This window comes from Corylus avellana, chromosome ca9 (assembly GCF_901000735.1).
Source record: "Corylus avellana chromosome ca9, CavTom2PMs-1.0".
In the NCBI taxonomy this organism is placed as follows: domain Eukaryota; kingdom Viridiplantae; phylum Streptophyta; class Magnoliopsida; order Fagales; family Betulaceae; genus Corylus; species Corylus avellana.
The window spans coordinates 15613135-15627788 of record NC_081549.1 but is presented as its reverse complement, the minus strand read 5'-3'; the positions used below and the strand labels follow the sequence as shown (position 1 = coordinate 15627788).

The 14654-nt window shown below is 39.6% G+C and overlaps 1 protein-coding gene across 2 annotated transcripts; it reads left to right on the top strand.

Moving 5' to 3' along the window:
* Positions 1–2203: 2203 nt before the first annotated feature.
* LOC132191331 (serine/threonine protein phosphatase 2A 57 kDa regulatory subunit B' beta isoform) lies at positions 2204–12913 on the top strand. Of its 2 annotated transcripts, none has more exons than XM_059606286.1 (2): positions 2204–3854; positions 12359–12485. In XM_059606286.1, exons 1-2 carry the CDS (start codon positions 2676–2678, stop codon positions 12395–12397), a joined length of 1218 nt encoding a protein of 405 aa, XP_059462269.1. In that variant the 5' UTR covers positions 2204–2675; the 3' UTR covers positions 12398–12485. The 2 variants fall into 2 exon arrangements, with proteins under 2 accessions (XP_059462269.1, XP_059462268.1); XM_059606285.1 differs by having other exon boundaries at positions 2210–3854; positions 12352–12913.
* The last annotated feature ends 1741 nt before the right edge of the window (positions 12914–14654 follow it).

The following is a 14654-nucleotide window of genomic DNA, read 5'->3' as shown; positions in this document are numbered from 1 at the left end:
ATGAATAGTTAAAGTAAAAATTTATACTTTTTCAGTACCTATTTTGCCTACTTCAACTAGAGATGCTCTTAGTAGCAGCATGTCTACATTCACACAACCAAACCTACAATACATGGTAATGATAGAATTGGCTAAGAGGCATCAAAGTCAAGTCCCATGCAAAGAAACCAATCCAAAAGTGCCACAAGCCTCAAACAGCACAGTCAAGGTAGGATAATTGATCTTCACTATTCCTTCCCTTCTCAAACCTAAAAACAATTCAAACCCCCATCTTTGAAATTCTCCATCTTCATATACCCATTAATCATTGCCGTCCAAGTTACTACAACATCTCTCTCGGGCATTATATCAAACATATTTCTTGCATCAACTATCCTTTCCTCTTTGCAGTACCCATCAACCATAGAGCTCCAAGAAACCACCATATCCTCAAAATCCAACCCGCCTCTTCCAATTATTTTTCAACAAGACAAAAATATTCCTATAAACTAAAAAAAAAAAATTAAAATTGAAATTACAATGAAAAAATACATATATCCCTTCAAACTAACACCAAATTTGCAATGTCCTCATAAACTAAAGATTGCATCAATGTCGCTCTCAAACTACTAAAAATTTGCAATATGCTCCATTTATTTCACAAAAATACAAAAAATAACCCTAAATGTTTTTGGTAAAACAAAAATACCCTTATAAATTTGAAAAGAAAAAACTACAAATAAAATAAATAAATTCAAAATTAATAACTAAAAAAAAAAAAAAAAACTGAAAGAGGGGTGGCTAAGCCGCTCTTTGACCAAATGAGACGGCTTAGATGCCCTTTTAGTCAAATAAAAAGTGGCTAAACCATCCATAAAGTTATGGGAGTGGTCGAAACTATCCTCAAATGACTAGAGTTGGTTTGTCCACCTCTTTGGTCATATTTAGAGTGGCTGAACCATCTGAGGTCCTCAAGATCATTAAGGATGGTTCGTAAATTCTCTCAAATTTTTTAATTTCATTTTGGCCATTTTTTAGTTGTTTAAAGAGAAAAGATAATTAAGCCTAAAAAATATATACCATGCAAAAAATAATAAAATTGGGGCAACTGGGCATCAAGTAATATGGCCAACATCTTATCCAGTGATGCCCAAAGCTGCAGATGTTCATCACTGTCTAATCAATCACCTTTGTAGATTTTTGATTGCTTCTGCCATTCCCTTTCACTCATGTTTCTACAGTACTTGTAATGTAGATTTGTCGTGGCCCCCACTCCTCCTCTTACTATGCTTCATCCTCCGCCACGTGTACACAAAACCAAATCTACCGCTATTCTTTTAAAGGCTAATAATAATATAGCAATTATAGTACGTTTGTTAGCAGGGGTTGGGCTGTTTAAGAGATTATAACTAGTAATTATTGGCTATAATCACTAACTACAACCGCTTATTTTTTTAATATCCGCAATTGCAATTGCCTAAGAGCATTCCCAATGGAAGAGCTATATTTTTATGTAAAATGGCTTTTTAAAATTCACTTTTATCTAGTTTAGCTAAGCCATTTTTAAGTGTCTCTACATCCGATTAGTTATATTTCTAAAAAAATGTGGGAAAAGATTTGAAAAAAAGATAAAGCAGGAAAGAGAAACACTAAAAAATAAAATGGCTCCCTTAAAAAGTGCTGCTACATTTAACTTTTTTTTTAGCTCTTCTAATCAAATATCTATTTTACATATATTTTTGGCTCATCCAATGTGGGAGGTTTTTTGAACATTTGAAGAGCTAGTTTAGATAAAAGTAACATTTGGCTCTTCCATTGGAAATGCTCTAAGTAATTAGTGATTAGCGGTTATTCAATTCAATAACTGAGAGTTTTATAATCACTTTTTTTATATGGGCTTTTAGACTTTTTAAGTATTTTGAACATTTAATTGACCTATTTTTTAAGTTTATTTTAAAAAATTTTAGTCAAAATTTTCTTTCAAAACTACACCGTTTTGGTGTTTAACTTCAAAATTACATCATCTTGAATGTTATATATATATATATATATATATATATAAATAAAGGTAGACAATTAGTAATTATTAATCATTTTTTCTTATTCTTAAAACTAGTAACTGCAACTAGCATAAGTGATTAAGAATTAGCGCAAGTTGAAGTTAGCATGGCGGTTATAACCGCTCGGTTTCAACACCCCTGTACACCTCCTACGCAGAGGAACAAGCTCACGGCAAAAAGGGGAAAAATAAATTCAAGTGTTATTTAGGATAAAATAAACTGCTTATTATAAAAGCGTTTATAATGCAATCATTCCTTTCCATATTTTCCTGTTTTAAGCAAGCTCTCTCTCTCTCTCCTCACTCCCAATCCTTTGATCGCCGGGACCCACCCTTCCCGATCAATTCGCCGGCATTCCGACTCGGATGACTCGCCATTCTGATCCAGTGAAGGTCAAAATCAAAATCTACGCCACAATAAGTTGCTCAGATCCATTCCCTCTTCATTTCGCACACGAAGATTAGGCGGAAGAAGCCTCGCCAATTGATTGGAAAGCAGTACATGAGAGGGCAATGATTGTGTGTATGCTGATTCATCGTTTCGCTCAATTAACGTTCAATCACGGCCTCGCTTCGATTTGATCCCTGCAGCTCAACCACTGGTCTTAGGGTTAGGGTTTGTTGCATCGGGGAAGGAATGTTGAAGAAGATCATAAAGGGAGGGCACCGAAAGCCCTCCAAGTCCGACCTGAACGACGGGTCGTTATATGGTTACGGTCCGCCCGGGACCCGCAACTCCGGGTCGGTCTCCACCGTCAATGTGGTCGTCAACCACGCGTCCCGTGCCGGCCCGGGCGCATCGGGCCCCAATACGGGCGCTCCCGCCACGATTTCGGCGATGGCCCCGCCGTCCGGAACCGTCGATCCTTTGCCGTTGTTCCGCGAGGTGCCCGTCTCGGAACGCCAGGGCATGTTCATCCGGAAGCTTCAGATTTGCTGCTTCCAGTTCGACTTCACAGACACGCTGAAATCGGCCCGAGAGAAGGAAATCAAGCGGCAAACGCTCTTGGAATTGGTGGATTTCATACAGTCCGGGTCGGGGAAGATCACCGAGACGTGCCAGGAGGAGATGATACGAATGATATCGGCGAACATTTTCCGGTGCCTGCCTCCAGCTTCCCACGAGAATACCGGCCAGGAAACCACCGATCCCGAGGAGGAGGAACCGTATTTGGAGCCGTCGTGGCCGCATTTGCAGCTCGTGTATGAGCTCCTCCTGAGATACGTGGTGTCGTCCGATACCGATACGAAGGTCGCCAAGCGGTACATCGACCACTCGTTCGTGCTGAAACTTCTGGATTTGTTCGACTCGGAGGATCCTCGGGAGAGGGAGTACTTGAAGACGATTCTGCACCGCATATACGGGAAGTTCATGGTGCACCGCCCGTTCATCCGAAAGGCCATCAACAACATATTCTATCGATTTATATACGAGACGGACCGGCATAGCGGTATCGGCGAGCTGCTGGAGATTCTGGGGAGTATAATAAATGGGTTTGCGCTGCCGATGAAGGAGGAGCACAAGTTGTTTCTGGTTCGGGCGCTGATACCGCTGCATAAGCCGAAGCCAATCGCAATGTACCATCAGCAACTGTCGTACTGCATTACCCAGTTCGCGGAGAAGGATTACAAGCTGGCTGATACGGTGATAAGGGGGTTGTTGAAGTACTGGCCTGTCACCAATTGCCAGAAGGAAGTTCTCTTCCTTGGAGAGCTTGAGGAGGTGCTGGAGGCTACACAGTCCGCCGAGTTTCAGCGCTGCATGGTTCCTCTTTTCAGACAGATTGGTCGCTGCCTCAATAGCTATCATTTTCAGGTTTACGAAGCCATGCCATTTATCTCTAGCTTTTTCTTACTGCTCACTGAGTTTTTTTTTTCCCTTTCCGTTATTCTTTCATTCATATAGCAGTTTTGGTGTTTGAGGGAGGTGCTGGAAGCTGGAATGTGCTCTATTTTTTTTTTTATATCCTCCAATCGCTATTAAAATAAAGTCACTGACTCGGCAAGTATTTTATCCTGACACGAAACTGTTGACGAAATGAGCCACTTCAAGTAGGTTCATTGCTCCTAGAATACGGTTAATCTGGCATGGGCTTTATGAGCTCTCAGTAATTTACCGGATAAATGGGTTACTACTGCCTTTTTAGCAATCTCCCTTTTTAGGAACACTGTAATGACCACCGCACTGTATCGTGCCCTGCTTTATCTACAAAAGGGACTGCCTTGACTCTGCATTGAGTCAATTCTTACATTTTCTTTTACCATTTGCAATCTTCATTCTTTGCCTTCCTTTTCGCTTCTTTCTTGCTTCATTTTAGGGTTAAGAGAGACATCTGAGATGACCCTAGCATGCCAATGTGAATCAGATATATTCAGTGATTAGTAATTTACTTTTTCTTTTATAAGTAATTCATCTTATTAGAAAACACAGAGTGCAAGTCACCAAGTAAACATGAAGTATACAAGATGGAGACCCCCAATTCGAGAGAAGTAGAAGAACATGAATCCAAAAACTCTAAGAGACTAGAATAATGAGAACTATTGTTAGCCGTTACCCAAACATAAAGAAATTATAACAAATAGCTTTTAACTCTAACACCGATCTCACAATCTTTGAAATTCCAAGCATTACGCTCCCTTCAAATACACCACATTAAGCACAAAAGAGCCAACCTCTAGGCTTCTAAATTACGACGGCTTTCAAACTAACTTCTCCAACTAGCCAGCAACTTTACCACCGTGGCATGGCTATTCTAAACAAAAAAGATGGTAAATCAAAACCCACAAAGTTTTAGCCACTTCACATTGGAGCAAAAGATGATCTATGGTCTTCCCGCTCTTCTTGCACATGCAACATCAATCCATCAATATAATGTGCCTCTTTATGAAGTTATTCAAAATTAAGATCTTTCCTAACGCTGCCGTCCACACGAAGATTGCCATGCTCAAAGGAGCATTATTCTCCAAATACTCTTCTAAGAATATGAAGCTCTAGTGGAGGCAAAGATCTGACCTCGAGTGTTTGCCTTTTAGTAGGGATCCAATGGATTTTATCCCTGGTATTTCATCTCAACCTACGAGAGTACAAAAGACTAAAGAACAAAGTGACCTACTCCACCTCCCAATCATGCACTGGTTTAGTAAAAAAAGTATTCCACTGAAGAATATCCTCAAAAAACTGCACACAATCCACCATTGAAGCCTACTTGCATCAATCAAAACTAAACAACTTTGGAAAAGCTACCTTCAAAATACGACTTATCCAAAAAAAACTACCTTTAAAATTTGGTCCCCACCCTACAAATCATGCCAAAATATGATATTTATTGGAGGAATTTAGCCTTTTTGTGGGGATTTCTTGCGATGGGTTTGAGGGGAAGCTATCAGCTCTTTTCGCCGATATCATAGCCAGCAATGCCGATAAGGATGAGGGATGCGAACCTACCACGGGCAAAAAAGGTATGAGAGAATTGAATAATTTGTTTTGTTCCATTAATTATGATGTCCATAGCGGGAGTGCTTCCCGCAAGAGGATTACAGGGAGGGCTCACAGAGATCATTTATGAAGCCTAAATTGATTTCATGGAACGTAAGAGGGCTGAATGAGATTGACAAGAGGTCGAGGGTTAAGAATCTCCTTAGACAGCGGAAGGCGGATATTATTTGTTTGCAAGAAACCAAGTTGGAATCTATTTCCAGCAGCATGGTTAGGAGCTTATGGGGCTGCCTTCATGCTGATTGGTGCTATGTTCCATCCAATGGGACCTCAGGAGGTATCTTGTTGATGTGGGATAGGAGGGTTGTGGAGAAGATTGAAGTTTGCACGGGGGAGTTTGTGGCTGCCTGTTCTTTTGGAAGCATCGATGATGACTTTGTTTGGGCTGTCGCAGGGGTGTACAGCCCTAATCTTGATGTTGATAGAAGATTCCTTTGGGAGGAGTTGGCTGGTCTTATTAGTTGGTGGGACTTGCCTGGTGTTTCGGCGGCGACTTCAATGTCACCCGTTTCCCTAGTGAAAGATCTAGGAACGCTCGCCATAGTCCTTCAATGCTCAACTGTTTTATTGTGTCTCCATAATGGGAAGTCAAGTATCCCAATCTTCTTCAGAAGAGGCTTACTAGATTATGTTCCGATCACTTCCCTATTTTGCTTGATTGTGGTTGTATTCAAGATGGGAAAAAGATCGTTCAAATTCGAGAATATGTGGCTGAAGGTTGATGGCTTTGTGGACCTCGTAAGAAGTTGGTGGCTGCCCTATCATTTTATAGGCAACCCTAGCTACATATTGGGCAAAAAATTGAATTCTCTCAAGGTCGACATCAAAATATGGAACGAACAGGTCTTCGGCAATGTGGAATCTCTTAACAAAGCTAGAGTGGTTGAGCTGAATGCTTTTGACAAGTTGGAAGGAGTCAGAGCTCTAGACACTGAAGAAAAGGCGAGGAAGAGCCAAATTGTTAGTGAGCTAGAACTTTCTTTGTTGCAAGAGGAAATCAGTTGGAGACAAAAGTCTAGAGTCCTTTAGCTCGAAGAGGGTGATAAATGCACTAAGTTCTTCCATCGGGTTGCTAACTCGAATCGAAGAACTAATTCCATTGAGTCCTTGTCAGTCAATGGTTCCATTTCTTCTAACCAAACCGCTATCAAGAATCATGTTGTCCAATACTACGAGTCTTTGTTCTCAGAGCAACACCATTGGAGACCGAGATTGGATAACCTAGCTTTCGATTCTTTGGATGCTAACAAAGCTTCTCTTCTTGAGCTCCCGTTTGAAGAAAGGGAGGTTTTCGAGGTGGTTATAGGTATGCATAGAGATAAAGCCCTAGGCCCGGATGGGTTCTCTATGGCTTTCTTCCAAGATTGTTGGGATGTGCTTAAAGTTAACATTATGGGAGTTTTTTCAGATTTTCATGATCACGACAAGTTCAAGAAAAGCCTTAATGCCACCTTTATAACCCTGATTCCGAAGAAGCCTAGGGCTTCGGATCTCAAGGACTTTCACCCCATTAGTCTTGTGAGTGAGGTTTATAAGATCATCGCAAAAGTTCTTGCCAACAGGATGAGAAGGTCTATGGCGAAGATCATCTCTAAGCCTCAAAACACCTTTGTCAAAGGTAGGCAAATTTTGGATTCGGTTCTTATTGCTAATGAATGCTTGGATAGCCACATCAAGTTCGGTGACCCATGGGTGCTTTGTAAGTTGGATATTGAGAAAGCCTATGACCACATCAACTAGAAGTTTTTGCTTTGCTTAAAAGATGTGGGTTTGGGGAGAAATGGTGCTCTTGGATAGCTCATTGCATCTCGTCAGTGTGCTTTTTCGTATTGATTAACGGCTCTTCTTTCAAATTCTTTGGCAGCTTTTATGAGGTCAGACAGGGAGATCCTCTGTCCTCTTTTTTGTTCGTCATTGTTATGGAGGCTTTTAGTAGAATGATTTCTGCTACACACATCACGGTTTGCTCTCAGGTTTTGTTGTGGGGTCAAGACCTTCCAAGATAATTAACATTTCTTACTTTTTGTGGACGATACTTTGGTTTTTTGTGGGGCTAATGTTGACCATATGTTCTCCCTACGGGCATTGCTCATTTGCTTCAAAGTCATATCGGGTTTAAAGGTGAATATGACCAAGTCAGCTTTGGTTCCAGTGGGCAATGTGGATAATGCGGTTGAGCTGGCTAGAACTCTAGGATGTGTGACGTCCTCTCTTCCTTAGAAGTATCTTGGCCTTCCCCTTGGGGCTCATTTTAAGGCTAAGGCAACATGGGACGGCATTGTGGAAAAAGTCGAGCGTCGGTTGACTAGCTGGAAAAGAATGTATTTGTCTAAGGGTGGTAGGGTTACCCTTATCAAAAGCATTCTTTCTAACTTACGTACTTTTTGTCTCTTTTTCCCATTCCCGCCGCAGTGGCAAATCATATCGAGAAGCTTCAACGTGATTTCCTATGGGGTGGATTAGGTGAAGAATTTAAATTTCACTTGATTAAGTGGTCCAAAGTTTGCTCTCCTATCTCCGAGGGAGGCCTAGGGATTCGCAATTTGCATTCGTTAAACCAAGCCCTTCTTGGGAAATGGTTGTGGCGTTATGCGAATGAAAGCGAGGCTTGGTGGAAAGCCGTTGTGGATGCCAAATATGGATGCAGTTGGGGCGGGTGGTGTTCTATGGACCCCAGGGATGTATGGGGTGGGCCTCTGGAAGTGTATTAGAAGGGGCTGGAGATTCTTTTCGAGTCATACTAGATTTGATCGGGGAGACAGTTTGAAGATCAGATTTTGGGATGATGTGTGGTGCGGCGAGACTAGTCTCAAGGTAGCTTTTCCCGCTCTTTATAGCATTGCCTCTGTGAAGGATGCGATTGTGGCTACTAATATGGATCTTTCGAGTGGCACCCTTCAATGGAATAGTAGTTTTGTTCAGTTGATTCATGATTGGGAAGTGGATACGTTGGCCTCCTTCTATTCTTTGCTTTATTCCCTTAGAGTAAGAAGAGAAGGGGAGGATAAGTTTTGGTGGACCCCGTCTCGCAAAGGGACTTTTGATGTTAAATCTTTCTACAAGATCATCGCATACAAAGACAATCCCTCTTTCCCTTGAAAGAGTATCTGGCGGACTAAGGCTCCCCCAAAGTTGCCTTCTTTGTTTGGTTGGCGTCTTCGGGGAAGATTTTAACATTGGATAACCTTAGGAGAAGACAAGTCATCGTGGTTAATCAGTTCTGCCTTTGTAAATTGGATGGGGAATCCGTTGATCATCTTCTTGTCTACTACGAGGTGGCTCGAGCCTTATGGATCACAATATTGAGTCTATTTGGGCTTTCCTGGGTTATGCCTAACAATGTGGTGGATTTAATGGCTTGATGGTGGTTTGGGGGTAATTCAAGAAGTGCGGTTGCCTGGAAGATGGCGCCTCTTTGCCTTATGTGGTGCATATGGAGGGAAAGAAACAATAGGAATTTCGATAATCTTAAGAGGACCTTGGAGGAGCTCAAGTCCTATTTCTTTTTTTTCCCTCTTCACTTGGACATCTGCTTATTTAGTTCCTTTAGTTATTAGCTATTCAGATTTTCTTGCTCTATTTTCTCCCTTGTCTTAGGCGTTCTCTCGTATACTTCATGTGTACTAGGGTTGTGCCCCTCTGCGCTTTTTGATATATACAACATTACTTTTCATAAAAAAATAAAAAAAAGATATTGGAACCATTTCCCACCTCATATCTAGTAAACCTAGAGAAGCCTTTTTGCCCTCTCCTAATGTTTTTCCATACCCCAACCCTAAAAGAACCAACCTCTTTGGAGCGCCACCCACCTCGCATGTTGTCATATTTAACTTCTACCATTGATCTCTACAAGGCCTCCTTTTTTGTTGCAAAATGCCATAGCCATTTCCAAAGAGAGCTTAGTGAAAAATAATTAGGTTTCTAACCCCTAAATCACTTGTGGAATGCGGAGTACAAATCTTAGACCAACTGGCCAAATGTAATTTAAACTCATCACTGATTTCACCCCATAAAAGACCAACTGGCCAAATGTAATTTAAACTCATCATGATTTCACCCCATAAAAGCTCTCGCTGGAGTTTCTCAATATGGTTAGCAACACCAACGAGAATGGGAAAAAATGACAAATAATACGTGGGCAAGTTAGAAGAGTGGAAGCTTTTAGTCAATGTCAACCTACCACCCTTTGACAAGTAAAGCATCTTCCAACTAGCCAGATGGCGTTCCATTTTCTTGATAATACTACCCCATATCGATTTAGCCTTATACCAAGCATCATAAATCTAGATGGAATTTACTTGTATTCTATCAATTGTAAATGCATTTTTATAGTATTTTATTCTTTTGTATGTTTTGACTAGTCAAAATTTTTACTCCTGAACCATTGTGAGTATGCTACTGATCTCTGGCACTTGGATCTTAACATATTCGGGGTTTCTTGGATGATGTAGTAACATCCTAGAGCTACTTCATTGCTGGAAATTTCAAGGGTGGGGACACCCCAAAGAGGCAATATAGAAAGTTATCCCTGCTCTCTTAATGTGGAGCATTTAGGGAGAAAGGAATCGGCGCCTTTTTAAGGAAAGCGAGTCTAATGACCATTCTCGTAATCCTCGTTTCTAAGATCTCCTTTGGATTGGGTTATTTTACATGTTTCAAATTTTGACTCGGTGAATCTGGTGGATCTGATTTGTTTTGTAGATTGCAGTAGTCTTTAGGGTGTTTGGCTCTCTTGTATACTCTTCGTGTATAAGGGCTTTGCCCTTTTCATTCAATAATAATATTATTTGTCATAAAACAAAACTAGTGGAATTTTTTTGAATATGTAGTGGTTTATGGATCGACTTCATGTCAAAAAATGGCCAAGTTTTGTTCACTGAGTTGTTTCATGAACCCATCACAGTACCTTGGCAATCTAGGTCCAAGTTTATAGACTTGTTCTTACTTGATTCTTTCTTTTAAATGGCCATGTTGGAACACCTGTGAAGGTATTTGGGGAGTGCTTCATGGTTATTTATTTGGAGAGAATTTGATAGAGATAAGATGATGCAGCTGTGAAAAAAGATTAAGCTGCTGTGTTTAAAGCTAATTTTAGTTTTGGCAACTTGAAACTTTTTATGTGTGGGATTCATGTGTAACATTGAATTGAGATGAGTTTTACACGGTTTTGAATGTCAAGTATGCGAAGTCAAGGGTATACGTTCAAAATGATAGGTAAATGAAATACCAACCAACTGGAAGGAAATCTTACCTAGTTTGCCATGCTGATTGTTGAGTTGTCAATAAATAGCTGAACAGGTCTTAATTACTTCACATCATCCAACTTTTGAAACGTGTGTATATGTGTGCACAAGAGGGAGGTATCTTACATGGTGGTTGGTGAGTTGTGAGTTGTCAATCGATAGGTGAACAGGTCTTAATTACTTTATGTCATTTGATCTTGGGAACATGCGCACTAATGCTTGCTTGGTTGAAACTTTACTGGCAATATTTTCTTTTCTTATATCATGCTCTCATGGTAAGTTAATGGTCCAATTGATCGATGCAGTAAGATTGTTCGAAGTAGTTCAAAGTGTTTCAAATTATCCATCGCCGTGCTTTCTATCTCAACTCAAGTCAAGAATGGAGTCTGGGGCTCTCACCTCTAAGTTGAGGTTCTCCTTAGTGACTGTTCTCTGCTACTTATGGCCATTGCTTGATCTCAACTCATCTTGTTTTTGATTTAGTTCTACCTCTATTTTCTTTTTCCTTATTGGTGAAATATGTTGATTGATCATGAGCAATGAAAACTAATATTATAGCAACCTTAATTCATCAAATATTTTGTGGTTTCTCTTTATGTCACTATATAAAGGGTTGGTGAGAATATTGTTTTATAGCCTATTTCACTTAGATTTTCTGTAATTTTTCCACCATGAAACTCCTCAGTAATATATCTTGACCTAAGTGTCATAGTCTGCAAGTTTATATGGACTAAGTAGCAAACTCGTGGACCATGACAGATAGCCAACAGATTTAGTTATATCTCCAATGCCCTCTATATTCCACTCTCCATCATTAATCTTGGTAACAAAAGTAAGAGAAAGAAAATCTACCTTCATCACTATTGCAACTTGATACTATCCATTTAAAAGGGGCCTTTTTCGTACAGTAACTTATTCCTGGAATTCCTTTTTAGGCTCCATCGATGTCAGCTGTTAATAATAAATCCTGTGAAATTTTGATCTACAATAAGCTCGGGATCATTCAGCTTAGAACTTACATTTTTGTCTTTCAACATATTTTTCTTGAAACATCCTTTGCTCAAAAAAAAAGAGTGCTTTGTTGAAGTTGTGTCCATAATCTGGAAGTTACAGTCACATTGCAAAATGTTAGCCAGATGGAGTGTTGGAATTGCCCACAAGAAGCGGGGGGTGGGGTTGTGGAAGGGATGGGGGATAAGATCGCATATGGTCATGCTGTCAATGCATTATTGTGCAGATATGTGTGTTCTGCATGCTTGCTTGGTACTGCACTTATGTACAGTTAAAGAACAATTCTTTAGGAGAGACTTGATATGATCATCACGTGGAATTATTTAGTGGGTTTTTATAATGTATGGTGACCTTCGTCCTGAATGTTTGTTCTTGACAACAAAATATGTATTGATGTTATTGAGGTTGCTCTGTAAAGGTGGAAAGATTGTTTCTTTTGTCATAAGATTGCCCTCTTAACCCTTTTCATTTACCACCATTTTTGGATTGGCCTAGGAAGCATTTTAACACTGTTATACACTCTTTTCTTTTGAAGTTTTTGCTTAGGCGCATTTTTATTGCAGGTTGCAGAACGAGCCCTCTTTTTGTGGAATAATGAGCACATTGTGAGCTTAATCGCCCAGAATCGGAGTGTCATACTACCAATTATCTTTGAGGCATTGGAGAAGAATATCCAGAGTCACTGGAACCAGGCGGTTCACGGGCTGACGGTCAACGTTCGGAAAATGTTCTTGGAAATGGATGTGGAGTTGTTTGAAGAGTGCCAAAGGGAGTATGCAGAGAGAGAGGCTAGGGCCAGAGAGTTGGAAGAAAACCGGGAGTTAACATGGAAAAAACTGGCAGATGTAGCAGCGCAGAGAGGGGCAGAGGATATGGTTACAGTGTGATCAGGATGGAAGATAATCTGCTCCCTCCATTTTGGTGGTATTCTTTTTCAGATATTTTTTTTTCTTCTTATTTTTATTTTTTTGATCTCAATCCGATCGAAGAAGCAGCCATAAATGTAATTTAAATGTATGGAATTTGTTAGGCATATGATGTTGTTAAAGAATGTTTTGTGAAATATATTTGTATTCTTTTTCACCTTTTCTGGTTCCTCTCTATAAAGAGAAAGAAGTATGAATCTTTTTGTTTGTACTAGCATGTATAGGACTTAATTGTCTTTCAAATTAGTTTCGTGAAATTATTCAAATTCCCTCGGTTGTTTGTTAAATTCGGAAGATGCAGCCTTTTGGGGGAAAATATATATATATAAGAATTTTGGATGAAAAGCTTGATTTGCAAAAAAGCATCTTGCGCCCCGCCCCGCTTTCAAAATACGCTTCGAGGCATTTTTCTTTTTTAAAAAAAGGCCTTTTGCCCTCAGCTACCAAATGCCAAATGAATAACGTTAAAACATATTTTTTTTACCCATAGGTGACTTTAAAATTATAATTGAATTAAAATTTTTAAAAAAATTATTTTATATTCAATGGTGGTATTAAAAGTTATTTATGGGTGTTAAGGAGTGAGAGTAAGTGTAGTTTTATTCGATGCCAATTGATTACCATATCGGCTTTGAAGAAAAGATTTATTCTAAATTGGGTTGGAGAAACTTTTTTTAATCTAGTCTATAAAAATGACATGTATGATGTATCTCTTAGCATGATAGAAACAAGTAATATTAAGCTGCACATACATTTTAAATAAAGTTTATTCCAACTTTATCATTGCTATTAAAAAAACATGTATTTTTCATATGTTCAAGAGACACAATAGGGCCCATTATTCCCGTATCTCTTTATTCTCTATGCGGAGGCGCTGGCCTCTCGCCTTCACCATGTAGAAAGAACGGGTTTTTTAGCTACGATTCCAACCTCACCTTCACCATGTAGAAAGAACAGGTTTTTTAGCTGTTGTTCCAACCTCCAAAAAGGGCCTACAGATAAATCATTTACTTTTTGTTGATGATGATAGCTTATTTTTTTGCAAGGTAAAATGTCTTGAAATGGCACATGTTGATTGAGCTATTGGAACGCTATGAGAAAGCTTTGGGACAAAAATTACACAAAGAAAAAGCATTAATTTTCTTTAGCAGGAACACAATGACGAGTACATTAATATATATAATTGAACACAACTCTAACCAAAAAACCTAAGCTAATGAGCTAAGGTCCACTTAAGTATATTAACTACTATTTTCTTTTATATTTTCTCAATGTGGGACACAACACTCACAAGTGCACTCACAACAATCTCCCCCTCACTTGTAAGTCTCTTCACATTGACCCAACCGCATCTAGACACCCGTCCCAGGAAGGTAACCATGGCTCTAATACCATTTGTTGGGAGATAAAGCGGTTATGGAGTTTTTAACCAGAGTACATTAATATACATAATTGAGCACAACTCTAGCCCAAAAGCCTAAGCTAATGGGCTAAGGTCCACTTAAGTATATTAAGTACTATTTTCTTTTATATTTTCTCAATGTAGGACACAACACTCACAAGTGCACTCACAACAGTTAGGAGCCAAGGGACATTATTCTTCAGATGTCAAGGATTCCAACAATGCAAAGATATAATAGATATTTGGGTTTATCAGCGTTTGTTGGCAAATCGAGAATGAGGGAGTTCCAAAGTTTCAAAGACAAAGTGTGGAAGCGGCTAACTGACTGGAAAACAAAGTTTCTATTATGAGCTGGTAAGGAGATTTAATTGAAAATGGTGATCCAAGAAATCCCCACCTATAATATGAGCCTCTTCCTACAAACTGTGCAGAGAGAAATTCTATGATGTAAAAATTTTGGTGCGGTCACAAGGAGAAAGAATCCAAAAACCACGGGATGTGTCGGAAGAATAGGGTATTCTAAAACAAAAGGAGGCTC

Coding starts and splice junctions, on each gene's coding strand:
- LOC132191331 (XM_059606285.1), top strand. CDS start 2,676: ATGTTGAAGAAGATCATAAAGGGAGGGCACCGAAAGCCCTCCAAGTCC. Junction 3,855..12,351: donor TCAATAGCTATCATTTTCAG/GTTTACGAAGCC, acceptor TTTTTATTGCAG/GTTGCAGAACGAGCCCTCTT.